Genomic DNA, 19,722 nt, shown 5'->3' on the forward strand with positions numbered 1-19,722 from the left:
GACAGCGTGTCAGGTCCAGTCCTGAAGGCTTTTTGCTTTTTGAAACGGTCTCACTACGTAGCCTGGACGAGCAGCAATCTTCCTGCCTCAGTCTCCTGAGTGCTACAATTACAGGCGTGCGCCACCACGCCCAGCCACCCGGGGTTGAGTTTAAAGAGGCCTCGTGGTTCTGCTGGTTCTCTTGTGTTTGTGCCCTCGCCCTGGGAGAAAGGCCCTGGCTGGCCTCTGAGGAGCCGGAGATGAGCTGCCCTGCGGAGAGGTGGGGCTGGGTCCGTGTGGACCACCTCCCGCTGCGTGAGTGTAACCAGCGCTAGGGCTCCTGCCACGCTCTGTTGTCTCTAAGCACTTATCGGCATAGCTAGCGACAGGCACCTAAACAAAGGCAGAATCGTTTTTTGGTTTTGTTTTCTGTTTTGTTTTGTTTTGTTTTGTTGGTACCAGGAATCGAACTCAGGACCTTGCACTTGCCAGGCAGGTGCTTATGCCACTGAACTATAACCCCAGCTATTTTTTTGTTTTTGTTTTCATTTTCGAGACAGGCTCTTGCTTTGTACTCCAGGCTAGCCTTGAACTCATGGAGATCCTTCTGCCTCAGCCTCCTGAGTGCTGGGATTACAGGTATGTGCCACTATGTCTAGTGATTATTTTAAAAATATGATGCATTATGCCATTTGCCCCACCTGTTATTTATTACATAAAACAAAAATTGCAGCATAATTCTATATAAGTGAAACAGACATTTCATGTTAGAACCTAAAGCTAGGAGTAGAAAAACTCTCAAGTGTAAGATTAAGTGATGACAAATAAAGAAATATATTTCCAGGATAGCATATTACTCTGTGTGTTTGTTTTGGTTTTTTTGAGCAGGGTTGTGCTCTGTACCCCAGGCTGGCCTTGAATTTGCACTCTTCCTGCTTTCGCCTCCCAAGTACAATGTATTACCTCGTAAGCTTCTTTCTTACCTTTTAGTTTACTGACTTCAATCTTGAGTGCCTTCAGCTTCTGCTTGTAATCTTGCTTTTCTTTCACGATAGAGCTCTCCACCATCTTAGCGTCACGCAAAGCATGCTCTAACAATTTAAATTTACCCGAACAATCCGCAATGTGATTGACTGCCTCAATAATATCTTTGTCCTAAAAATCAAGTTTGAAAACGGTTATGCTAGATTTTAAAATCCCAACCAGTCGGTAAAAGATGACATTTGCTCAGATCCCACTGTGCTGCGGGTTTCGTTCTGAGCGCTGCTCGAGTTAACTGCTTTCCTCTGTAGCCCCGTGGTGATGTGCGCACTGCGGTCCTTGCCGAGTGACAGGAGTCGTCAGACACAAGAATCTGCTGTGAGTTGCCCATAGTCCACAACAAGTGGGCGTCACAGCCACCGTCTGAGCCCAGCTGGCCAGCCTCAGAAGCCATGTGCTATCACCATCCCTGATTATAGCCTGGAGTTCAGCTTTGATTACCTAGGACACCGGCCTGGCAGGAAGGCTGGCAGCCCTGGCACAGGGAAATGACTCTGGATGACAGGTAAACGCCATGGGTGCACTGTTTTCTCCCTTCTTTCAGCTTGTTAAGTGACAGACTCCAAGACCTCATCTCAAACTTAGCCAAATTAGAATCTCTTTTGTTGAGGTTGTTTGAAAAAAACAACAAAAAAGTTGGTTGTTGAAAAGCAAATTCAAATAATATCTAAAGTTCTAAAAATATGCCAGGTGAGATAGCACACTCATTTGTAATTCTAGCACTTAGGAGGCTGAGGCAGAAAGGTTACCTTGAGTTTGGGGCCAGCCTGAGCTACATAGTGAGTTCAAGAGCAGCCTCAACTATGTAACGAGACCTTGTCTCAAAAAAAAAAACAAAAACCTCTCACTCATATGGAATAACTATTATTACCAAGTTTCCCCACGGGTAGTGTTTCTGCTGTAGCATCACGGATATGTTCTGGAAAACTCAGTCGGACACCCCACACTAGAGGAGCTTCGGGGGACAACAGGGTGGAGGAGTCTATTCAAAACCAATGGACCTGTGTGAGGAGTGCCTAATGAACACACGACAGCACGTAAGTGCATGCTACAGACACGCATGGCTGTCACCCCACCCCAGCCAGCCTGGCACTTGTAGCCCCTGCTTCCAACTCTGCCAAGGACGTCCCAGAGGGCATCAGCTTCCACAAGAGGCCACGTTTATCTAAACACAGGTAATTCTGAGCAAGGTGCTTTCCACGAATTGACTATTTGAACATGAGCGAAATGACTCCATGGCATTTTCGTCAGGACTCACAGCCCGGCTGCGGTTGCTGCTGTGGACCCCAGGGCAGTTGCTGAGGCCACTAAAGTGGCCACTATGTAATTAAAGCAAATTCTGTAGATTTTAATGCTTCCCTCTTTTAGAGAACTTGCCCACCACCGTGTCAAAACCTTAGTGTGCTGGGGAAAAGTACGTGAGTTTTCTGTGACACGCGCCCCTCTCTACCAGCTGTCAGACACGCACGCTGCGGCAGAGGGCAGAGGGTCCCTGAGCAGCACTGGGCACCAAGGCTAGTGACTGCGCCAGCCGCGTGCTTGCTCACAGTTTCTCACCCCTTTTAGCAAAAAGAATTAACAAGCAATGTAGCTGGCCATGGTGGCGCACGCCTATAATCCCAGCACTCAGGAGGCTGAGGCAGGAGGACCATTGCGAGTTCGAGGCCAGCCTGGGCTACAAAGTGAGCTCAAGGCCAGCCTGAACTGCACAGCCAGATCCTGTCTCAAAAAGACAAAACAAAACAAAACAAGCAATGCGATCCCAGTAACTTCCTGAGAACTCGAAGCGGTTCTGGCCGTGGAGCGGCCTTGGAGGCAGAAGCCACAAGTGGGTCCTGCTTCCTCACTCAATGCTTTGGGGACCAGATTTGACTTGTTTCTAGTTTCTAAAGCAATCATTTAAATGACAGCAATGTTGGCACTCCGCATTTCTGGGTTGCTAAAACACTTAGGTGGGATACGTATGTGAGCACACTTTATAAGCTACAAGGGCTCTGGTGAGTGAGGGTGTAATTATTTTTAATTACCTTGAGCTTTATCATTGTAGTGAGAGCCTGTTCTCTAGCTTGTAATTGTCCCACCTGAGCAGAAAGTTCCACTAACGTGTTGCTGAGGTTCTCGTTCCTAGCCTACAAGGGAACAACACAGAAAATACTAATTGAGTCTTTCGGAAGCTTTTACTACTGCCACCAGCCACAATCTGTGCTTATTTCTCTGTTCTGTTTATTTTTATTTAACTTTTTAAAAGATCAAAGTGGGCTAAGTAGTCATCAAAAAGGAAAACAAATATCTACTTTGGCATTAACTCTATCCTCTCAATCCGGGCTACTGGAGTATATTGTAAAATGTTCAGGACCTAATATTTTGACATATAATGTTAGGTTGTGTATGCGTAATCATATAATTTTAGGTTGTTACATATAATTTTATAATATATAATTATGTATAATTTTAGAAGGAAGAAAATGAATGAATCCAAAATGGGTATTAAGAGATTTCCTTCCATGAAATAAAGTAGCATTAATGAATTCTGTGCATCTTTTTAAACTCTGTTGAAGGCTGGGCATGGTGGTGCATACCTGTAATCCCAGCACTCCGGAGGCTGAGGCAGGAGGATCACTGCAAGTTTGAGGCCAGCCTGGGCTACAGTGTGAGTTCAAGGCCAGCCTGAACTGCCAAGTGAAACTCTGTCCCAAAAGGAGACAAAAACAAAACAAAACAGGGGCAACCCACCCTGGCCCCCTCCTGTCTCTCTCACAGACAGAAGCTTTCTTTCCCCAATAAATATAGTCTGCTCTTAATCTCCATTGCTCCTAAAATTCATTCTTTGATTTTAGAGAACACGAACTCATCCCAGATATCTTTCAGGTTGGGAATTTCTTTCCCCTATATCATTTAGAGGTCTTCCATCGAGATCATTGGACAAGACTTAAAGTTATATGCCTGCCCAAGATGAAAATGCCTGGTGTCTATCAAGGGCCCCTTTTTTTTTGGTCTTTTTGAGACAGGGTCTTGCTATACAATTCAGGCAGGCCTTGAGCTCACTTTGTAGCCCAGGCTGGTCTTGAACTCACAAGGATCCTCCTGCCGCAGCCTCAGAGTGCTGGGATTACAGGCGTGCGCCACCATGCCTGGCTTTTTATTAAGGGCCTTTAGATAGACCCTCTGGAGAGTATCTCTGACTGCTGATCAACAACTACGACTCCCTTCAGCCCGAAGAAGCCAGAGGCATCATCGCCTGTCGTTCCCTCACAGCAGTTCGGGTTACTTCTTCAGATGGGGGAACGCTGGAGGCAACTGAGTTGACAGAAGTATTAGAAATACTATAGGCAGTCAGGGCCAGGCCCTCAAAGGAGCCAGTATGGAAGACGAGACACCTTGCAACTGTGGGGAGAGACAGGTATTTCCGCTGAGGGCCAGACCTCAAGACAAAAGATTAAACAAATGGAGCCGGGGATTTAGCTCAGCGGCACAGCGCCTGCCTGGCAAGCACAAGGTCGTGAGTTTGATTTCCAGTACTGGGGGGCGGGGTGGAGATTAAACAAATGCACCCACATACCTCCGTAGGGATGGACACCAGGAATTGATATTCTACATAGGTAGATCACCTTGAAGAGTCACTGACCCAGCCCCTTACAGGAAAGGCCCCTGTTCTCTATTCATGCCCGCTTGCTACATGACTCTTTCCCACTTGATCCCAATTTAATCAATTTTACCTGAACAATTATACTAGTAATCTTATTGGCTGACCAGTTTTGGCCCACCTCATGCCCACCTTGCAATTTCCCATTTTTCCCACCTTGGAGCCCCCTCACCTCAGGGTTTTGCTCTATAAAAGTCCCTGAGAAAGACAGGTTCCTGGGCAACCCACTGGGGCCCCCTTCTGTCCCTCTCTTGGACAGAAGCTTTCTTTCCCTCAATAAATATATTCTGCTCTTAAAAAACAAACCCCCAAAAAAGCTCTGATGAAAGAAGACCTCACACTGGGGTAGGGATACACACTGTTAGGCACTTACCAAATCCCACACAAGGTGAAACACAGGAGTGGGCCCTTACGTAAACAGTGATGTGTACACGTGGGCTCAGCAACCCTAACAAACACCGCAGTGTGGGGGGCGTGCCTGCAGGGACACAGGCACATGGGGGGGCACCCTGTACGGCTCACTCAACCTTGCTATGAGCCTAAAACCACTCTAAAAACAGTCCACTGATTAGAAAGACGCCTTCTTCTTTCACCCAACATATCATAGATTCTACAATAGTTTTTTATTTTATAGCTAGAAACTATCTGGAATAGTATTCTAGAAAAGGGACATAAAACAAGCTCTATCCTCTCACTATGGATTATTAAGACTCATTATATTACCAAGACCTATACTGAGTAATGTTATGAAACAATTATACAAAGGATATAACAAAGCCAAATCTGGCTTTTTCTCTGGGCCTTACATAACAAATAAGATTAAAAAAAATACATGACAGCTGGGTGTAGTGGCATACACCTGTAATCCCAGCACTCAGGAGGCTGAGGCAGGAGGATCATTGTGAGTTCAAGGCCAGCCTGAACTACACAGCAAGACTCAGCCTCAAAAAACAAAACAAAAAGAAATATATACATGGACCTCAGAATACAAAACTGAAAGATAAGACTTACAGATTTTATTCCCTTATGGTACTCCTCCCATGGAACTAGTACGTTTATTATGTCAGGTAAGACTCAGAATTTAGAAGGCAGAGTCTGAAGCTACCAGAACCCGATGATACTCATTCCGGACTTTGAGAAGGTTTTCTGTAACAATGCATTGCCAATAAGAGCAGATGCTACTAAACCAAGCAGCAAAACAGTTAAGCAAGGGTTGTAAGAAGGCCTGGTCTCCAGAACAGGGCAGTGACGTGCCGTTTTCCGAAACAGTAGGAAGAAGCAAAGCTAGAACGGATGCATGCAGAATGTCACACAAACATACACGTACACTTTCATACATGTATTTTTAATGAAAACATTTCAAGCTTAGCTTTTTTGGGGGGTCGGGGAGACAGGCTCTCACTATGAGCTCAGGCTGGCCTTGAACTCACCACATAGCCTAGGCTGGCCTCAAACTCACAGCGATCCTCCTGCCTCTGCTTCCTGAGTGCTGGGATTACAGGTATGCACCACCATTCCTGGCAATCAATCTTAAGTTTTTAATAACTGAAGAACGAAGTGTGAGCTGATGAAAGTTCTCAGAAAATAAAACCAACCTCAAGGTCTTCAGAGAGGAGGGAAGAGTGCGTTGCCTTCTGAGCCATCTCCTGAAGCTGCAGCTGAGTCTTCTGAAGAGCAGTCTGACATTCCATCTGGTTGGACTCCAGGACTTTGACCTTCTTCATGAGTGACCTGATTATTTCGGTTCTCTTATGCAGTTCACCTGTGGGAAATTTCACCAACTTGTTTGTGGTTGGATCTGAAGCTTGACATACAGTATTTTCCAAGTCAGTGGTTTAAAAAGCGAAAGTGTGCCAAAGAACTTTTAGAAGACAGTTCTTTCAGAATGTTTTCCTGTGAAATGCACAGTACTGAACTTTAGGAAACCAACGCTGGCAGGAACCCTGAAGCCCCCCAGGCATTACAACCTGAACACAGCCTCTCCCATCTCTACCTCCCACCCCAACCCTGACCTCAATCATTTCCTTGCTTTTTATTATTGTTCTACTAGCTGTGACTGCATTCCTAAAAATGTGGTTTAATCTGAAGCATATACAGATGGAAGTGTACTGTATGATTTTCCTACTTGCATCTTTCATTTAAAATTGTGTCCTGAGACTCACCCACAGTGTTATAACTCATATTTGCTATTAACACTGCCATTAGTCCACTGAATGATACACCAGAATTTATCAATTCTATTACTGCTGGTCATGTGGGTTATTTCCACTTCACAGCTATTATTATTACTTTTTTTTTTTTTTTTTTTTTTTTTTCTGGGTTTTTTTTCCAGTACCGGGAATCGAACTCACGACCTTGCACTTGCCAGGCAGGCGCTGTGCCGCTGAGCTAAATCCCCAGCCCCCACAGCTATTATAAGTAATGCTGCTATAAATATTTTTATATGAGTCTTGGTGCATATTTCCATGTTTCTCTAGAATGCTGCTACTCAAAATATGGTCCTTGAACCAGCAATCATGGCATCATTGAGGAATTTGCTAGAAATAGAGACTTTTGGGCCCCAAACCTATTGTATCAGGTTGTTGTTCATGCTAAGAACTGAACTCAGGGCCTCAAAAATGTCAGGGCCTCAAATGCCAGATGTGGTGGCACATGCCTGTGATGCCAGCACTTGGGAGGCTGAGGCAGGAGGGACACTGTGAGGTTGAGACCAGCCTGGGCTACATCATAAGTCCAAGGCCAGCCTGAACTGCATAGGTAGACTCTGTTTCAAGAATAAAACAAAAAACTCAAAATGTGACACACACAGTTTACCACTAAGCTAAACCCCAGCCCATAATCTCCATCTTGGTAAGATCCTCAGGCAGTTCACTGCACATTAGAGTGTGAGCATGCAGAAGCAGAATTCCTGGGTCACCACTGGAACATGTCCCAACTGCTGAACACCCCTCCTAGGCCTGCTTCTCTGCAGCCTTACTAGACACTGAAACGACTGCCCAAAGGAGCTGTGTCACGTGACTCCTCCCAGCAGCATCCGGGCCTTCCCTGTGCCCCTGTCCTTGCATCCAGGTACAGTGCCCAACCCACTTAGCTCCCAAGATCAGACACAGCAGGGGCATTTGGGGGGATGATAGGGGTCCACATTTTTACTAACATCTGGCAAGTTTTACCAGTCTGTTTTTTTCCAGTACCAGGAATCGAACTCATGACCATGCGCTTGCCAGGCAAGCGCTGTGCCACTGAGCTAAATCCCCAGCCCCCTAGTTTTACAAGTCTGGTAAATGTAAAATGGCATTTCACTATGGTTTTATTTATTTATTTATCTATCTATCTATCTATCTATCTATCTATCTATCTTTCCAAGACAGGGTCTTGCTATGCAGTTCAGGCTGGCCTTGAGCTCACTTTGTAGCCCAGGCTGGCCTCAAACTCCAAACGATCCTCCTGCCTCAGCCTCCCCAGGTGCTGGGATTACAGGTGTGCACCACCATGCCCAGCTTCACTATGGTTTTAATTTGCATTTCCTAAAAAAAAAAATTGCATTTCCTTACTTTTTTTTGTACCAGGAGTCCCTAATTACTAATGAAAAGTTCTTAATATATTTGTAGGCCATTTGATTTTCCTTTCCTTGAAGTGTCTGTTCAAGTCTTGCTCATTTTATGTGTGTGTGTGTGTGTGTGTGTGTGTGTGTGTGTGTGTGCTGAACCCAAGGCCTTTGCACTGAGTTACATTTCCAGGCCTTTTAAATTTTTTTTTATTTTGAGATAGGATCTAACAGAGTTGTCCAGGCTGAGCTCAAAGTTGAGATCACCCTGTTTCAGATTCCGAGAGTGCGGGGATTATAGGAGTGTGCCACTAGGCCCACCTTATTTCTTTTTTCAAGCAAGTATTTTAAATACTGTGTGTGTTTATGTGTGAGTGTAAGTGTGAAAGTCAGATGGTCATCAAGGAAATGTTAAAACTGTATGTCCTGTTTGCCTGTATCACCTTTATGCAATGTAAGTAGAACAGATGCTGCATGATTGTTAAGAAGACCTAGCGTTTTCCACTGTAGTAACAATCTGGTTTCAACGGGACACTGAAATTGAAGGCAGCACTAAAAGGGTGACAGAATTAAAATACAGTACAAAAGAAAACGTACGCAAGCTGTGTGTGAGAGTGCTACAGATTAAAAAGACAACTATTTTAGGTACTTAGGCTCAAGTTCAACACCAAAAGTTTCGACTTCCTCAGCTCAAGAGAGAGGCTGTTCAGCCGCACGGAGTCTTTCTTCCTACGCCTGCCCAGACGGCTTCTCCCGGGTCGCCCAGCCGCTTCCGCTGCGCTCCTGCACCGCGGGCAGCGGCCGGGAAGGTGCGCCCTCTGCAGGGCGTACGCCGAATCCCTCTCGGGCCCTCCCAACAGGCCGGCGCTGAGAAGGGCGCCCCCCGCTGCCGGGAGTGTTTCTACCTTCCAGCTTGCTGCAGCGCTCCTCCAGCGTCAGCACTTTCTGCCGGTCCTCCTCCCAAGACAGCAGCTGCCTCTGATGCACCGCCACCATGTCGTTGAGCTCTTTATCCCGGTCTTTCAGTTCTCCGATGAGCAGCTGCAGCTCCTTGCGCTGTTTCTCAATGGTGGAATTCTCACTGTCTGACCCGATGTTCTAAACATGGGAAGTGGTTTTTCAGCAAAAGAAAACTCAGTAATGTAAACCAGCCAAAGCATATTTTCCAAATAATTATATTCTTTTGTTGCCCATTCTGAACAGCTAAATTTTATTCCTTTAATAACAGTGCATCAAAGTACGTACGATGCACCTTCAAACCCAGCATGCACCCGCCTCTATCGCTTCCAGTCCTATCACACACAATTCTTAAAAAGTAAAACTGCTTCTAAGCCGGGTGTGGCAGCACACCCATGTAATCCCGGCCTGGGCTACACAGTGAGTTCAACACACCAGTCTGAACTACGTGAAACTCTGTTTCAAAAAAAAAAAATCTTCCACTGGTAAATCACAAACACATTTCTGCTTTTTTCCCCACCTTTGCTATCAACCAACAATGTTATCTTCCACCTTGTCCTACTAATTTTGTTTATTATGTGGTGCTGGGGATTGAACCCAAGGCCTTGTGCATGCTAAGCCCATGAACTACACTGATCTGTGTTCTCAGGCCCTGCCCCAGCAGTTCTGGAGTAAAAAAGTAAAGATAAACATGAAGTACTGGTTAGATATAAATAATTGTTATTAAAGAATGAAAACGTTAGCCTATAAAGAATTAGGTCAGGCCAGGGATTTAGCTCAGTGGCACAGCACCTGCCTGGCAAGTGCGACGTTGTGAGTTCAATTCCCAGTACACTCCCCTACTCACCGAAAAAAGAATTAGATCCTAAATATTTATTTCAGCTATATCTGACACATCAACATACATTCGATCTACCAAGAACAATTTAATATTGTTACTGACCCAAACTCCAAAACAAATCTTATAGCTGCATGTGGCAGCCATGCCTGTAACCCCAGCACTCTGGGAGGCTGAGGTAGGAGAACTGCACATTTGATCCCAGACGGGCATCTAAAATATTTTAAAAGGGTGAGGGATGTAGCTCAGTGGTAGAGCACTTGCCTACTATGTACAAGGCCCTGAGTTCAATCCCTAGTACCACCAAAAAATATATATAAAAGAAGATTTTGCTACATATCTGCTCAATTTTCTTTTTCCTCTTCATTATTTATAAGAAATACATCATTTCTCCTTATATGCTCCCATACTCCAATATACATATCTAAAATGAGCGTTCCTTATATAGTCACAATGCCATTTTCATACCTAACAATATTTTTTTGAGACAGGATCTTGCTATGCAGTTCAGGCTGGCCTTGAACTCATTATGTAGCCGAGGCTGGTCTTCAATTCTTGGCACTATTCCTGCCTCAGCCTCCAGAGTGCTGAGATTACAGGTCTTTAGCACCATCCCTGGCTTTACCTAACAATATTATCTACAATAACCTCTCTCTCTCTCTCTCTTTTTCTCTCTCTCCCTCCCTCCCTCCCTCTCTGTCTAGCAGTGTGGAAATTGAATCCAGCTTTCCACTGAGCTATATCCTGTTTGTTTCTTTGCTTTTTAGAAATAGTTGCCCAGGATAGACTTTGGCGTCCTCCTGCCTCAGCCCCTCAGACTGCTGGGATTACGGACATGTGCCACCAGGCTGGGTTCACAATAATTCCTTTTAAGCACACGTCATTTTAAAGTCTAGTGCACTGAAGTTTGTCTTAGCAAAATGTAGCTCTAGAGGTAGAAGTTAGTTAACTTCTCTAACCCTTAGCTTTCTCACCTGTAAAATGTAGAACAGCTTAACATTATAAAATTGCTTAAGCCAGAAAAAGCTCTGTAAAGCACTTAACACAGTGCCTGGCACTCAATAATCACACACATTAGCAATTTTTAAGACTATAAAACACATTTTAAATTATGGTGCTGTTGAGTTATGACACTCTTCCCATCCACGAAGTGTTACTTTAAGCGTATCTTAAAGCCAGAAGTTAAACGTCCACCAAAGATCCATGAACATCATTATTGCTTTTTTTTTAAACCAGGATCTCCATAAATTGATAAATTGCTCAGACTGAGTTTGGATTTGGGATCTTCTTGTCTCAGCCTCCCAGAGTGCTAGGATTACTACTGCTTTTTGAAAAACAAGATTTGTACATAGCACTGAGTGTACTGGCACACATGCCTGTAAAGGCCCAGGAGGACCAGGAGTCCAAGTCCTGCTGGGCTACCTGAAGAGTTCTCAAGGCTGGCCCCGACTATATAGGAAGGGTCTGTCTCAAAAAAGATAGACACTGTATAGACAGATACAGAGACACAAATATATAGTGATAAATGAATTGTAATTGCTTATCAGTAATTAAACTCAGAAAACGTAATTTGGACTCAGACCTGAATTCGTTAGCCTGCAAGTATTTATGGAGCGCCAGGGGTGGGGGACACAGCCCTGCGCACACCGCGCAAGCACGTATTCCAGTGCGGGAAAATGAATAAGCCAAACATGTTCGTTTTAGCTGGGAGCGTTGGCCCAAGTCTGTAATCCCGGCATTTGGGGAGGTTCAGGCAGGAGGATCACAACTTCGGGACCATCCTGGGGTACATACACCCATTTCAAAAAAACAACAACAAAAACCCCATAAACCAACAACAACAACAACAAAACAATAACAGAAACGAACGTTCGTTTATCTCCCATCCTGACGAATGCAGACTCTGGCAATTCCCTTCGGGACTGTTTAGACGGAATTAAGGGCGCCCCGCACTCGCCAGGAGGGCGAGCGCCACCGAGCGGGACACCGCGCTAAAATGCCAGCTGTCACCGTCAAAGCGTCCCCCCGGGCCCCGAGGCGGAGCTGAAGCCGGGTTCCGCCGGCACCGAGCCGTTTCTGCGGCGCACCGGAAGTGGGCGGCAGCCAGGAGCTGGGCCCACCCGCACGGCTCTCCCCGCGGTCCGCCGCCCCCGCCCGAGCGCACCTGGCGCCGGGCGAGGAAGGTCGCCGAAGGGTTCATAGGTGTTGCCTGCGCCCGCGGGGAGTCGCTGCCGCAGCGTCACCTCAGAAACGCCATGGGCACGCCTGGCGCTGGCGGGAGCAGCGGGACGAGCCCAGCGCGGAGCCCTCGCCGCCACGCGCGCGGCTTAACCGCCGGCTGCGCCTACGGCGTCGCGAAGGGGCCACGCGCCTCGCCTCCGCGCTCCAGCTCCCAGGGTCGCTCGTGGTTCCGTCTTCGGCTTTGGCGGGTTCTCCCAGGCCCTCTTGTTTTTTCCTTTACGTTCCAGGGCCTTCACACTGAAGTACATCTCCAACCCCTTTTTTATTTTTTAAATTTTGCGGCAGTGTCTCGCTAGATCTCTAAATTGCGCATACTGGGTTCAGACTGCAGTTTTCCTGCCTCAGCTTCCCAGAGTGCTGTGCTTAGAGGCATGTGCCTCCATGCGGCTGAGCACAGGGCCAGTTCTTCACCATCACCCAGTGAAAGTGAATCAAGTTAAAGGTTGTTGGTAGGTCCCCATGGAGCCCAGGGCCTCGCACATGCTAGACAAGCGCTCTACCCCTGAGCTACATCCCACCCATTTAAAAATTTGAGACAGGGTCTCGAAAGTCGTCTCGGTTAGCCTCCAACGTGCAATCCATCTGCCTCTGCCTCCATAGCAGGTGGGATTACAGGTGTGTGACCCTGGGCCAGGCTACCCTCTGGCTTCACGACTTAAATTGCTCACTCTTTCCACATCCTTCCTTCACTGAGCTCAGCCCTGTTTCCTGCCGGGAACACCTGGCCCTGAGAACAGGACTTGGCACGCGGGTGGATGAATGAGAGGAGACAGATGCGGAGTCCTGGCCGCTCTAGCAGACCGGCCGACACCAGGAGACACGGAAGATTGGAAAAATGTATTTTTGCTCTTGATCGTCAGTGAGAACCGTGGCAATTTCTCACAAAACAGACATTTTGGGGTTGAATGTAATAAGCCTTTTACATGTTCCACAGTCACCCCTCTTTCCCTTTTCCTCTTGTTAGGCAGAAAAGGAACTGGGTCGGGAGAAGTTGCTAATCACACTGAACCCCTGGAGGTCCATTCCCTAACGCTCAACCATTAGAAAGGGTCAGAGGAAAGGCCGATCACCAAGTATTTCGGTTACTTTCTGGCTGAGAATGAATTAGCAAGCACATATCCTTGTGTTCATGAGAGACCATCTGAAAATGGAAAAACTGTCTAGATGTCCCACCAAAGCCTCATGCAGTCACGGGCATGGATTCTAGAGTTCATGATTGATTCATGGTCCAATGCTGGGATTATGGGTGAGTGCTACACCCGCCCTGGGGCAGGCAGCCACAATACAGCATGAGGGAAGGAAAGAGGCTTGGTCTTTCTGCTCCTCCGATTTGCTCTTACTGCTTTTGTTCTTCTCTGCTGCCATGAACTGTTGCTCGCTGCCATGTGCCACCTGTCTTGGAGCCTGCTGAATTTGGACTGAAACTGTGTGCTAAATAAACCTTTCCTTCAATTTAGACATTGGGTATTTTGTCTCAGCGAGAGAAAAGTAACCAAGACAGGTATCTTGCCTTGAATCTTTATTGGTTTGAGTGACATCTACCTTAGTTTAGAAAAACCAAAACAGTGTCTTAGAAATTAAAACCAAGGAAGCACATTTGGACTAGCCATTAAAACATGCCAGCCAGGCATGGTGGTGCACGCCTGTAAGCCCAGCACTGGAGAGGCTGAGGCAGGAGGATCGCTTTGAGTTTGAGGCCACCCTGGACTACAAAGTGAGTTCAAGGCCAGGCTGAACTGCATAGTTAAGACCTTGTCTCAAAAAAGACCAAACAAAAGCAAAACCCAGCTAGCCAGCCAGGCATGGTAGCACATGCCTCTAATCCCAGCACTCTGGAGGCTGAGGCAAGAGGACCACTATGAGTTCAAGGCTAGCCTGGACTACATAAAGACCCCACGTCAAAACAACAAACCAGCTAGTCAGAGCCAAGTGCAGTGGTACACACCTGTGATCCTGAGGTGGGGAGGCTGAGGCAGAAGGATCGCTAGTTTAAGACCAGCATGGACAACCTAGCGACAAAGCCAAACCCTGTCTCAAAATACAAAATAAAAAAAAGGAGTGGGATGGGGATGTAGCTCCATGCTCTGCAGGGTGCCTCAGTTCAATTCCTCCATACCCCAAAAACAAAACACAAGAACAGGTAGCCAGGCTTTTATCATGAAAAATACACCAAAAATCCCACTTATTCATGATACTGAGGCAGGAATCCAAGTTTGAAGTCAGCTTGGGCAGTTTAGCAAGACCCTGTGTGAAAACTGAGAAAGGACTGGGAGTGTAGCTCAGTGGCACAGCCCTTGTCTAGCATGCACAGGGCTGTGGGTTCAATCCCCAATGTTGCAAAGAAACAAATGTACAACCCAACCACCAAACCAGCTTCTCAGATGACTGCAGTAAGCCCTGAAACGCCACTGTTCACCAGGCAGCCATACACCCAGCACAGGCAGTGCGTGCATGCAGAGGACAGTGAGAGATCAGGAGTAACAGTAAGTGAACATGGCCAGAGGAGTATGATGACTAGGTGCAAATTAAAATCTCAGTGCTTTACATTCACCCCCACAGGTTTCCTTCAAAACAAAAAATCTTGAATTCCCAAGAAAAGGAATTTAGTAAAGACAGAAAAGGGAGAACTCAACTAATTTGTGATCTTTTAGCTTTTAACTTTTATTAGTACATGTTTGCAGTACATGATTCACAGGTCATATCTTAAGCACAGCTGACTTGAACGTTTTTTTTTCCCTAAGACATTCTTGCTACGTAGCCCAGGCTGGACTTGCACGCATGATATTCCTGCCTCAGCTTCCAAATGCTGAGGTTACAGGTGTGTGCCACCATGCCCAGTTTACTTGAGACTTTTATGTAATAACCAACTGGACCTTAAAATTGCTTTTTAGAAAATGAATGAAGGGGCTGAGGATTTAGCTCAGCGGCACAACACCTGCCTGGCAAGCACAAGGTGGTGAGTTCAATTCCCGGTAGTGGAAAAAAAAAAATACTACATATTAAAATTATACTTGCTGGGCCAGGGCTATAGCTCAGTGGCACAGCGCCTGCCTGGCAAGCAGGTCTTTAGTTCAATTCCCAGTACCAAAAGAAAAAAAAATCTTGGGCTGAGGATATAGCTCAGTGGCACAGGACCTACCTGGCAAGCACAAGATCCTGAGTTCGATTTCTGGTACAAAAAAAATAAAACTATGTGCATTTGAAATTGCTAACTTAATCACAGCAAATTTCTTATACATACTGAGGGCAAGGCCACTTGAAGATTCATATGCTTTGTTAAAAAATACTAGACTGAGGATGTTAATTAAAGTCAATTTATGAAATATGGACTTTTTTTTGCTACCTGGAATTGAACTCAGGACCTTGCACTTCCCAGGCAGGTGCTTGTGCCACTGAGCTATATCCCTAGCCTGAAATATGGACATTTTAATCAGAGATTGATTTTTTGGTTTTTTTTTTTTTTTTCTTTTTTGGTTTTTTTCTGGTACTGGGAATCAAACTCACGACCTTGCATTTGCCAGGCAGGCTCTGTGCCGCTGAGCTAAATCCCCAGCCCCTTAATCGGAGACTGAAATACAGCGTTTTAAATTTAAGTAAAAAAACCCTCACATGTATGTTACCTGCAAGGACAATTCTGACTGCAGGGCATCCACTAGCTGTACATGGATTGGAACTGCATTTGCCAAGAATTGGGAACATTAAGAATTTTTTTCTTTTTTCTTTTGGTTTTTCTCCAGTACCAGGAATCGAACTCACGACCTTATGCTTGCCAGGAAGGCACTGTGACACTGAGCTAAATCCCCAGCCCCTGGAATATTTTTCATGAAGTCACATATATGGTTGTTTTTGCAGGACTGACACTGGACTCAAGGCCTTCACACTGATCCACATCCACAGCCTTTTTATTTTCAGATGCTCTACCCCACTAAATTGCCCAGAGTGGTCTCTAATTAATAAGCCTCCTGCCTCAGCCTGCTGGGGTCCTAGGATTATGCGCATGCACCACTGCAACTGGCTAACATCATATGTTGACATATGCATAGATATCTACCAGCACCAAAAGAATACATATATAACACAGGCTAATTTTTCTTTTTTTGAAGACAGGGTATCACACTGGCCTTCAACTTGTGTTCCTTTGCCTCAGCTCCCAAATGCTGGGATTACAGCAGTGCACCAGCACGCCCAGGCAGTAAATGGTCTTGATGAATACATCTGCTTCACTAGGTAACCCTACCAGGAAAGTTCAGTTAATGCAGGGTATCATTTTTAAATGTACACCTTTATTTCACATTTTTCTGACATAATTTTTTAGAAGTCTTTCATTCAAGATTGTAATTTATTTATTTTTGTCTTTTTGTTTCTTTTAGGGTCTTGCTATGCAGTTCAGGCTGGCCTTGAGCTCACTTTGTAGCATAGGCTGGTCTCAAATTCGCAAGGATCCTCCTGCCTCACCCTCCTGAGTTCTGGGATTACAGGCATTCCTCAGGCTCGGGATTGTATTTTAAGAGCAACATTGATTTCACGCGTTCTAAATTTCTCCACCCACCTTTTCTCCTACCTCTTCACCCAGCCCTGGCTCTAACTGAAAGTTCTCTAGTTTTTGTTTTCCCCAGAGGTTGTTTGGAGGTACTGTACGAAGGACTGAACCCAGGGCGTCACATGTGCTAGGCAAGTGTTCTGCCACTAAGCCACATCCTCTGCCAATTTCATTTTTTTAAATTATTATTATGAGACAGGGTCTGGCGAAACCGTCAGGCTGGTCAGCCTCCTGAGTAGCTGAGATTACAGGCATATGCCACCATGCTAAGCTGCAATTTTTAGTAACACAAATTTTTCCAATTTGTAGTACCTGATGTAAAACAAAGTTTATCTAATGTGCTCATTAAAGCCGTTGTTTCTCCTGTAAGAAAGGCATGTTTTCTTTTTTATTTCAGTAGGGCATGTGTCAATTGTTATCTCTCAGACTGTGTGTCAAGCACGGATCGTAGCCAGAACAGGAACTCCCCGGTTCTCCCGGTGACTTTCCACTCAGAACAGTAATAATGAACGTCTAAAATGGACTTAGAAGCCAGGTGTGGTGGCACATGCCTGTAATCCCAGCCCTGGGGAAACTGAGGCAGGAGGATTAGAATTCAAGGCTGGCCTGGACAACATACTGAGACCACGTCTCAAAAAAATAAAAAACAAAAAATGAAAATAAAATAAAATAAAATAAAATGGATTGAGTCTGTGTCCACTTAACGTACCAAACAGTGTGTTATGGCTTGTGTCCAGACGCCCCTCCAAACCCTCATCTGGTCACAGGTGGGGCTTTCTCAGAGGTGGCTGGATCTAGAGTGTGTGACGCTGGGCTGAAGGGTTTGTGATGAGTAAGTCAGTCCACTGCCTGGTTTGGCACCTGCACTAAGTCCAGCGGCCGAGACAGAACATAAGAGGGGCAGAGAGAAGCTACTAAGGTGGCTTGGTGCCTCTGCCGGCCATCAGCTGTTTCTCCTGCGCCGCCACCCTGCCCTGGAGCCAGCCAATCATGGACCGAAGCCTCCCACGCTATGAACCAAATAACCCTTTCCTCCTTTAACTTTGGGTGTTAGGTATTTTGTCTCAGCAATGAGAAAAGTAAGATACAATGTCTGTAAGTATTCTTGGAAAATATAATCTTTAAATATATGCCTAATATTCTACTATATCATGTACCACCACTTCTGTAACCATTTTTCAACTGTTCATTTATATCACCTGCAATTTTTTGATATAACATTGTGACGAACACCCTCATCCATAAATTTTCAGCAAGATTATTATTACTCCATGATAGTAACAAAGCAGCAGCTTACTGAGTCTAACAGTGCACATGGCTTTAGGCTTTATCTACTTTACTACTCATCTCCAGAACAGCTTGAACAGCATGCTGCTGTCGAATATTGGACTTTCATGATAACAATGAAACAAATTCAACCACAATCTACGAGTCTTACCCATCCTAAAACATCACATCAAAACAAGAGATTTCATTGACAAGGAGGCGACATTAAAATTCTTTTTAAAAACCCTCCGCTGTGGTGCAGTAAAAATCCTGCAGAAGCGCTTCCCACGAAGTCTCCAGTACTGGGGATAGAGACACAGTTCACTGCTACAACACTTGCCCAGCACACATAAGGCCCTGGGTTTAATCCCCAGCAGAACAAAATAAAAAAAGTCTACAGTAATTTGTCAAAATAGTTAAAAAAAAAGGTAAAGAGGAAAAGTACCAAATGACCAAAAACGTTTTATTTGACTAAATTCTGACTCATGCATAAGCATGACAGTCTTCCCTGTTTATTAGACTTTGGCAATAAAAAAAAACCAAGCAGCCTTGTACAGAACAGTGAAAATGCCAAGGACGAGGGTAGGCTACAGTTTCACTGTAGGATAAATATATATATTTTTAAAAAGCCTCTCTCCCACTGGCCTTACAACTCTCAGTTCAGGTCATTAAATACAAGTTTTCAAAATCACTTCTTTACTTCTCCAAGGTCTTCAATGCTGTCATCATCCACCTATAAACACAAAAAATTATATATCATGAGCGCCGGCATAAAAAAAAAAGAAAAACACCATGACTTTCTCCATGTGCACGTGCCCTACATACTCACCTCTGGCCACTTTTCCTGAATGACCTCAATGATGTCATCTGTGAAGTCCCCCTGAATGATGATTTCATCCTCCCCTGTTACTGAGGCACCGCAGGAGAATTTTTGAGCAAAAAATCTTTGTGCTTCTTTAAGATCGATTTCTATTTTTTTTAAAGAAAAGGTTAGACTATAATTAGAACTATGCATCAAAGATATTTTTCTATTTTGAAATTTAACCTGCATTTTGAATTCATGAAACAGATGGTCGTAGTGGGTTTCATCTTCCTTTCAGAATAATTTAAACTACCACACACAGAGTTTTTAATTCCACATACATTTTCAAAGTAAAATAAAAGCTCAATATATAAAAATAGCAGCATCCACCCTATCCCTGTCATGTAGTTCATGTAGTTAAGAACAAAATGAACCCAGAATGCATGACTTCCAGGCATTCCATACACACCTCCAAGTAGGAATATGGTCCCTTTTTTTAGGCTCCTTTTTTTTTGGTCTTTTAGAGACAGGGTCTTGCTATGCAGTTCAGGCTGGCCTTGAGCTCACTTTGTAGCCCAGGCTGGCCTCAAACTTGCAATGATCCTCCTGCCTCAGCCCCCCAAATGCTGGGATTACAGACATGTACTACCACGCCTGGCCTTTAGGCTCCTTTTACAATAGAGAACTGTACAGCAGAGAAACAAATCTTTTTTTTTCTGGTACTGAGAATCAAACTCAGGACCTTGCACATGCCAGGGAGGCACTTGTGCTGCTGGGCTATATCCTTGGCCCAATCTTCATATTAAAAATGCAGCCCAGGGGCTGGGGATTTAGCATAGCGGCAAAAGCACTTGCCTGGCAAGCGCAAGGT

At 45.2% G+C, this 19,722-nt stretch overlaps 2 protein-coding genes across 8 annotated transcripts in view; both read right to left on the minus strand.

Annotated features, from left to right (window-relative positions):
- The window catches only part of Ccdc62 (coiled-coil domain containing 62), a 36,946-nt gene extending 24,595 nt beyond the window's left edge, over positions 1 to 12,351 (minus strand). For 4 of the 7 annotated variants that reach the window (XM_005403070.2, XM_005403068.2, XM_005403071.2 and 1 more), the window contains exons 1-5: positions 12,167 to 12,351; positions 9,113 to 9,305; positions 6,259 to 6,425; positions 3,048 to 3,149; positions 963 to 1,134 (exon numbers count right to left, since the gene is read on the minus strand). In XM_005403070.2, coding sequence (XP_005403127.1) covers positions 963 to 1,134; positions 3,048 to 3,149; positions 6,259 to 6,425; positions 9,113 to 9,305; positions 12,167 to 12,202 — 670 coding nt within the window. In that variant the 5' untranslated portion in view covers positions 12,203 to 12,351. Of the gene's footprint in view, positions 1 to 962; positions 1,135 to 3,047; positions 3,150 to 6,258; positions 6,426 to 9,112; positions 9,306 to 11,871; positions 12,067 to 12,166 lie in introns of those variants that run through there. The other 3 variants (XM_005403072.2, XM_005403073.1, XM_005403069.2) reach the window with 3 other exon arrangements.
- A 6,140-nt stretch (positions 12,352 to 18,491) lies between these two features.
- The window catches only part of Denr (density-regulated protein), a 16,514-nt gene continuing 15,283 nt past the window's right edge, over positions 18,492 to 19,722 (minus strand). Inside the window, exons 7-8 of the mRNA XM_005403074.2 lie at positions 18,879 to 19,018; positions 18,492 to 18,782 (exon numbers count right to left, since the gene is read on the minus strand). Coding sequence (XP_005403131.1) covers positions 18,738 to 18,782; positions 18,879 to 19,018 — 185 coding nt within the window. The 3' untranslated portion in view covers positions 18,492 to 18,737. The remainder of the gene's footprint in view (positions 18,783 to 18,878; positions 19,019 to 19,722) is intronic.

Source organism: Chinchilla lanigera, unplaced genomic scaffold, assembly GCF_000276665.1.
Source record: "Chinchilla lanigera isolate Chin_1 unplaced genomic scaffold, ChiLan1.0 scaffold00081, whole genome shotgun sequence".
Taxonomy (NCBI): Eukaryota; Metazoa; Chordata; class Mammalia; order Rodentia; family Chinchillidae; genus Chinchilla; species Chinchilla lanigera.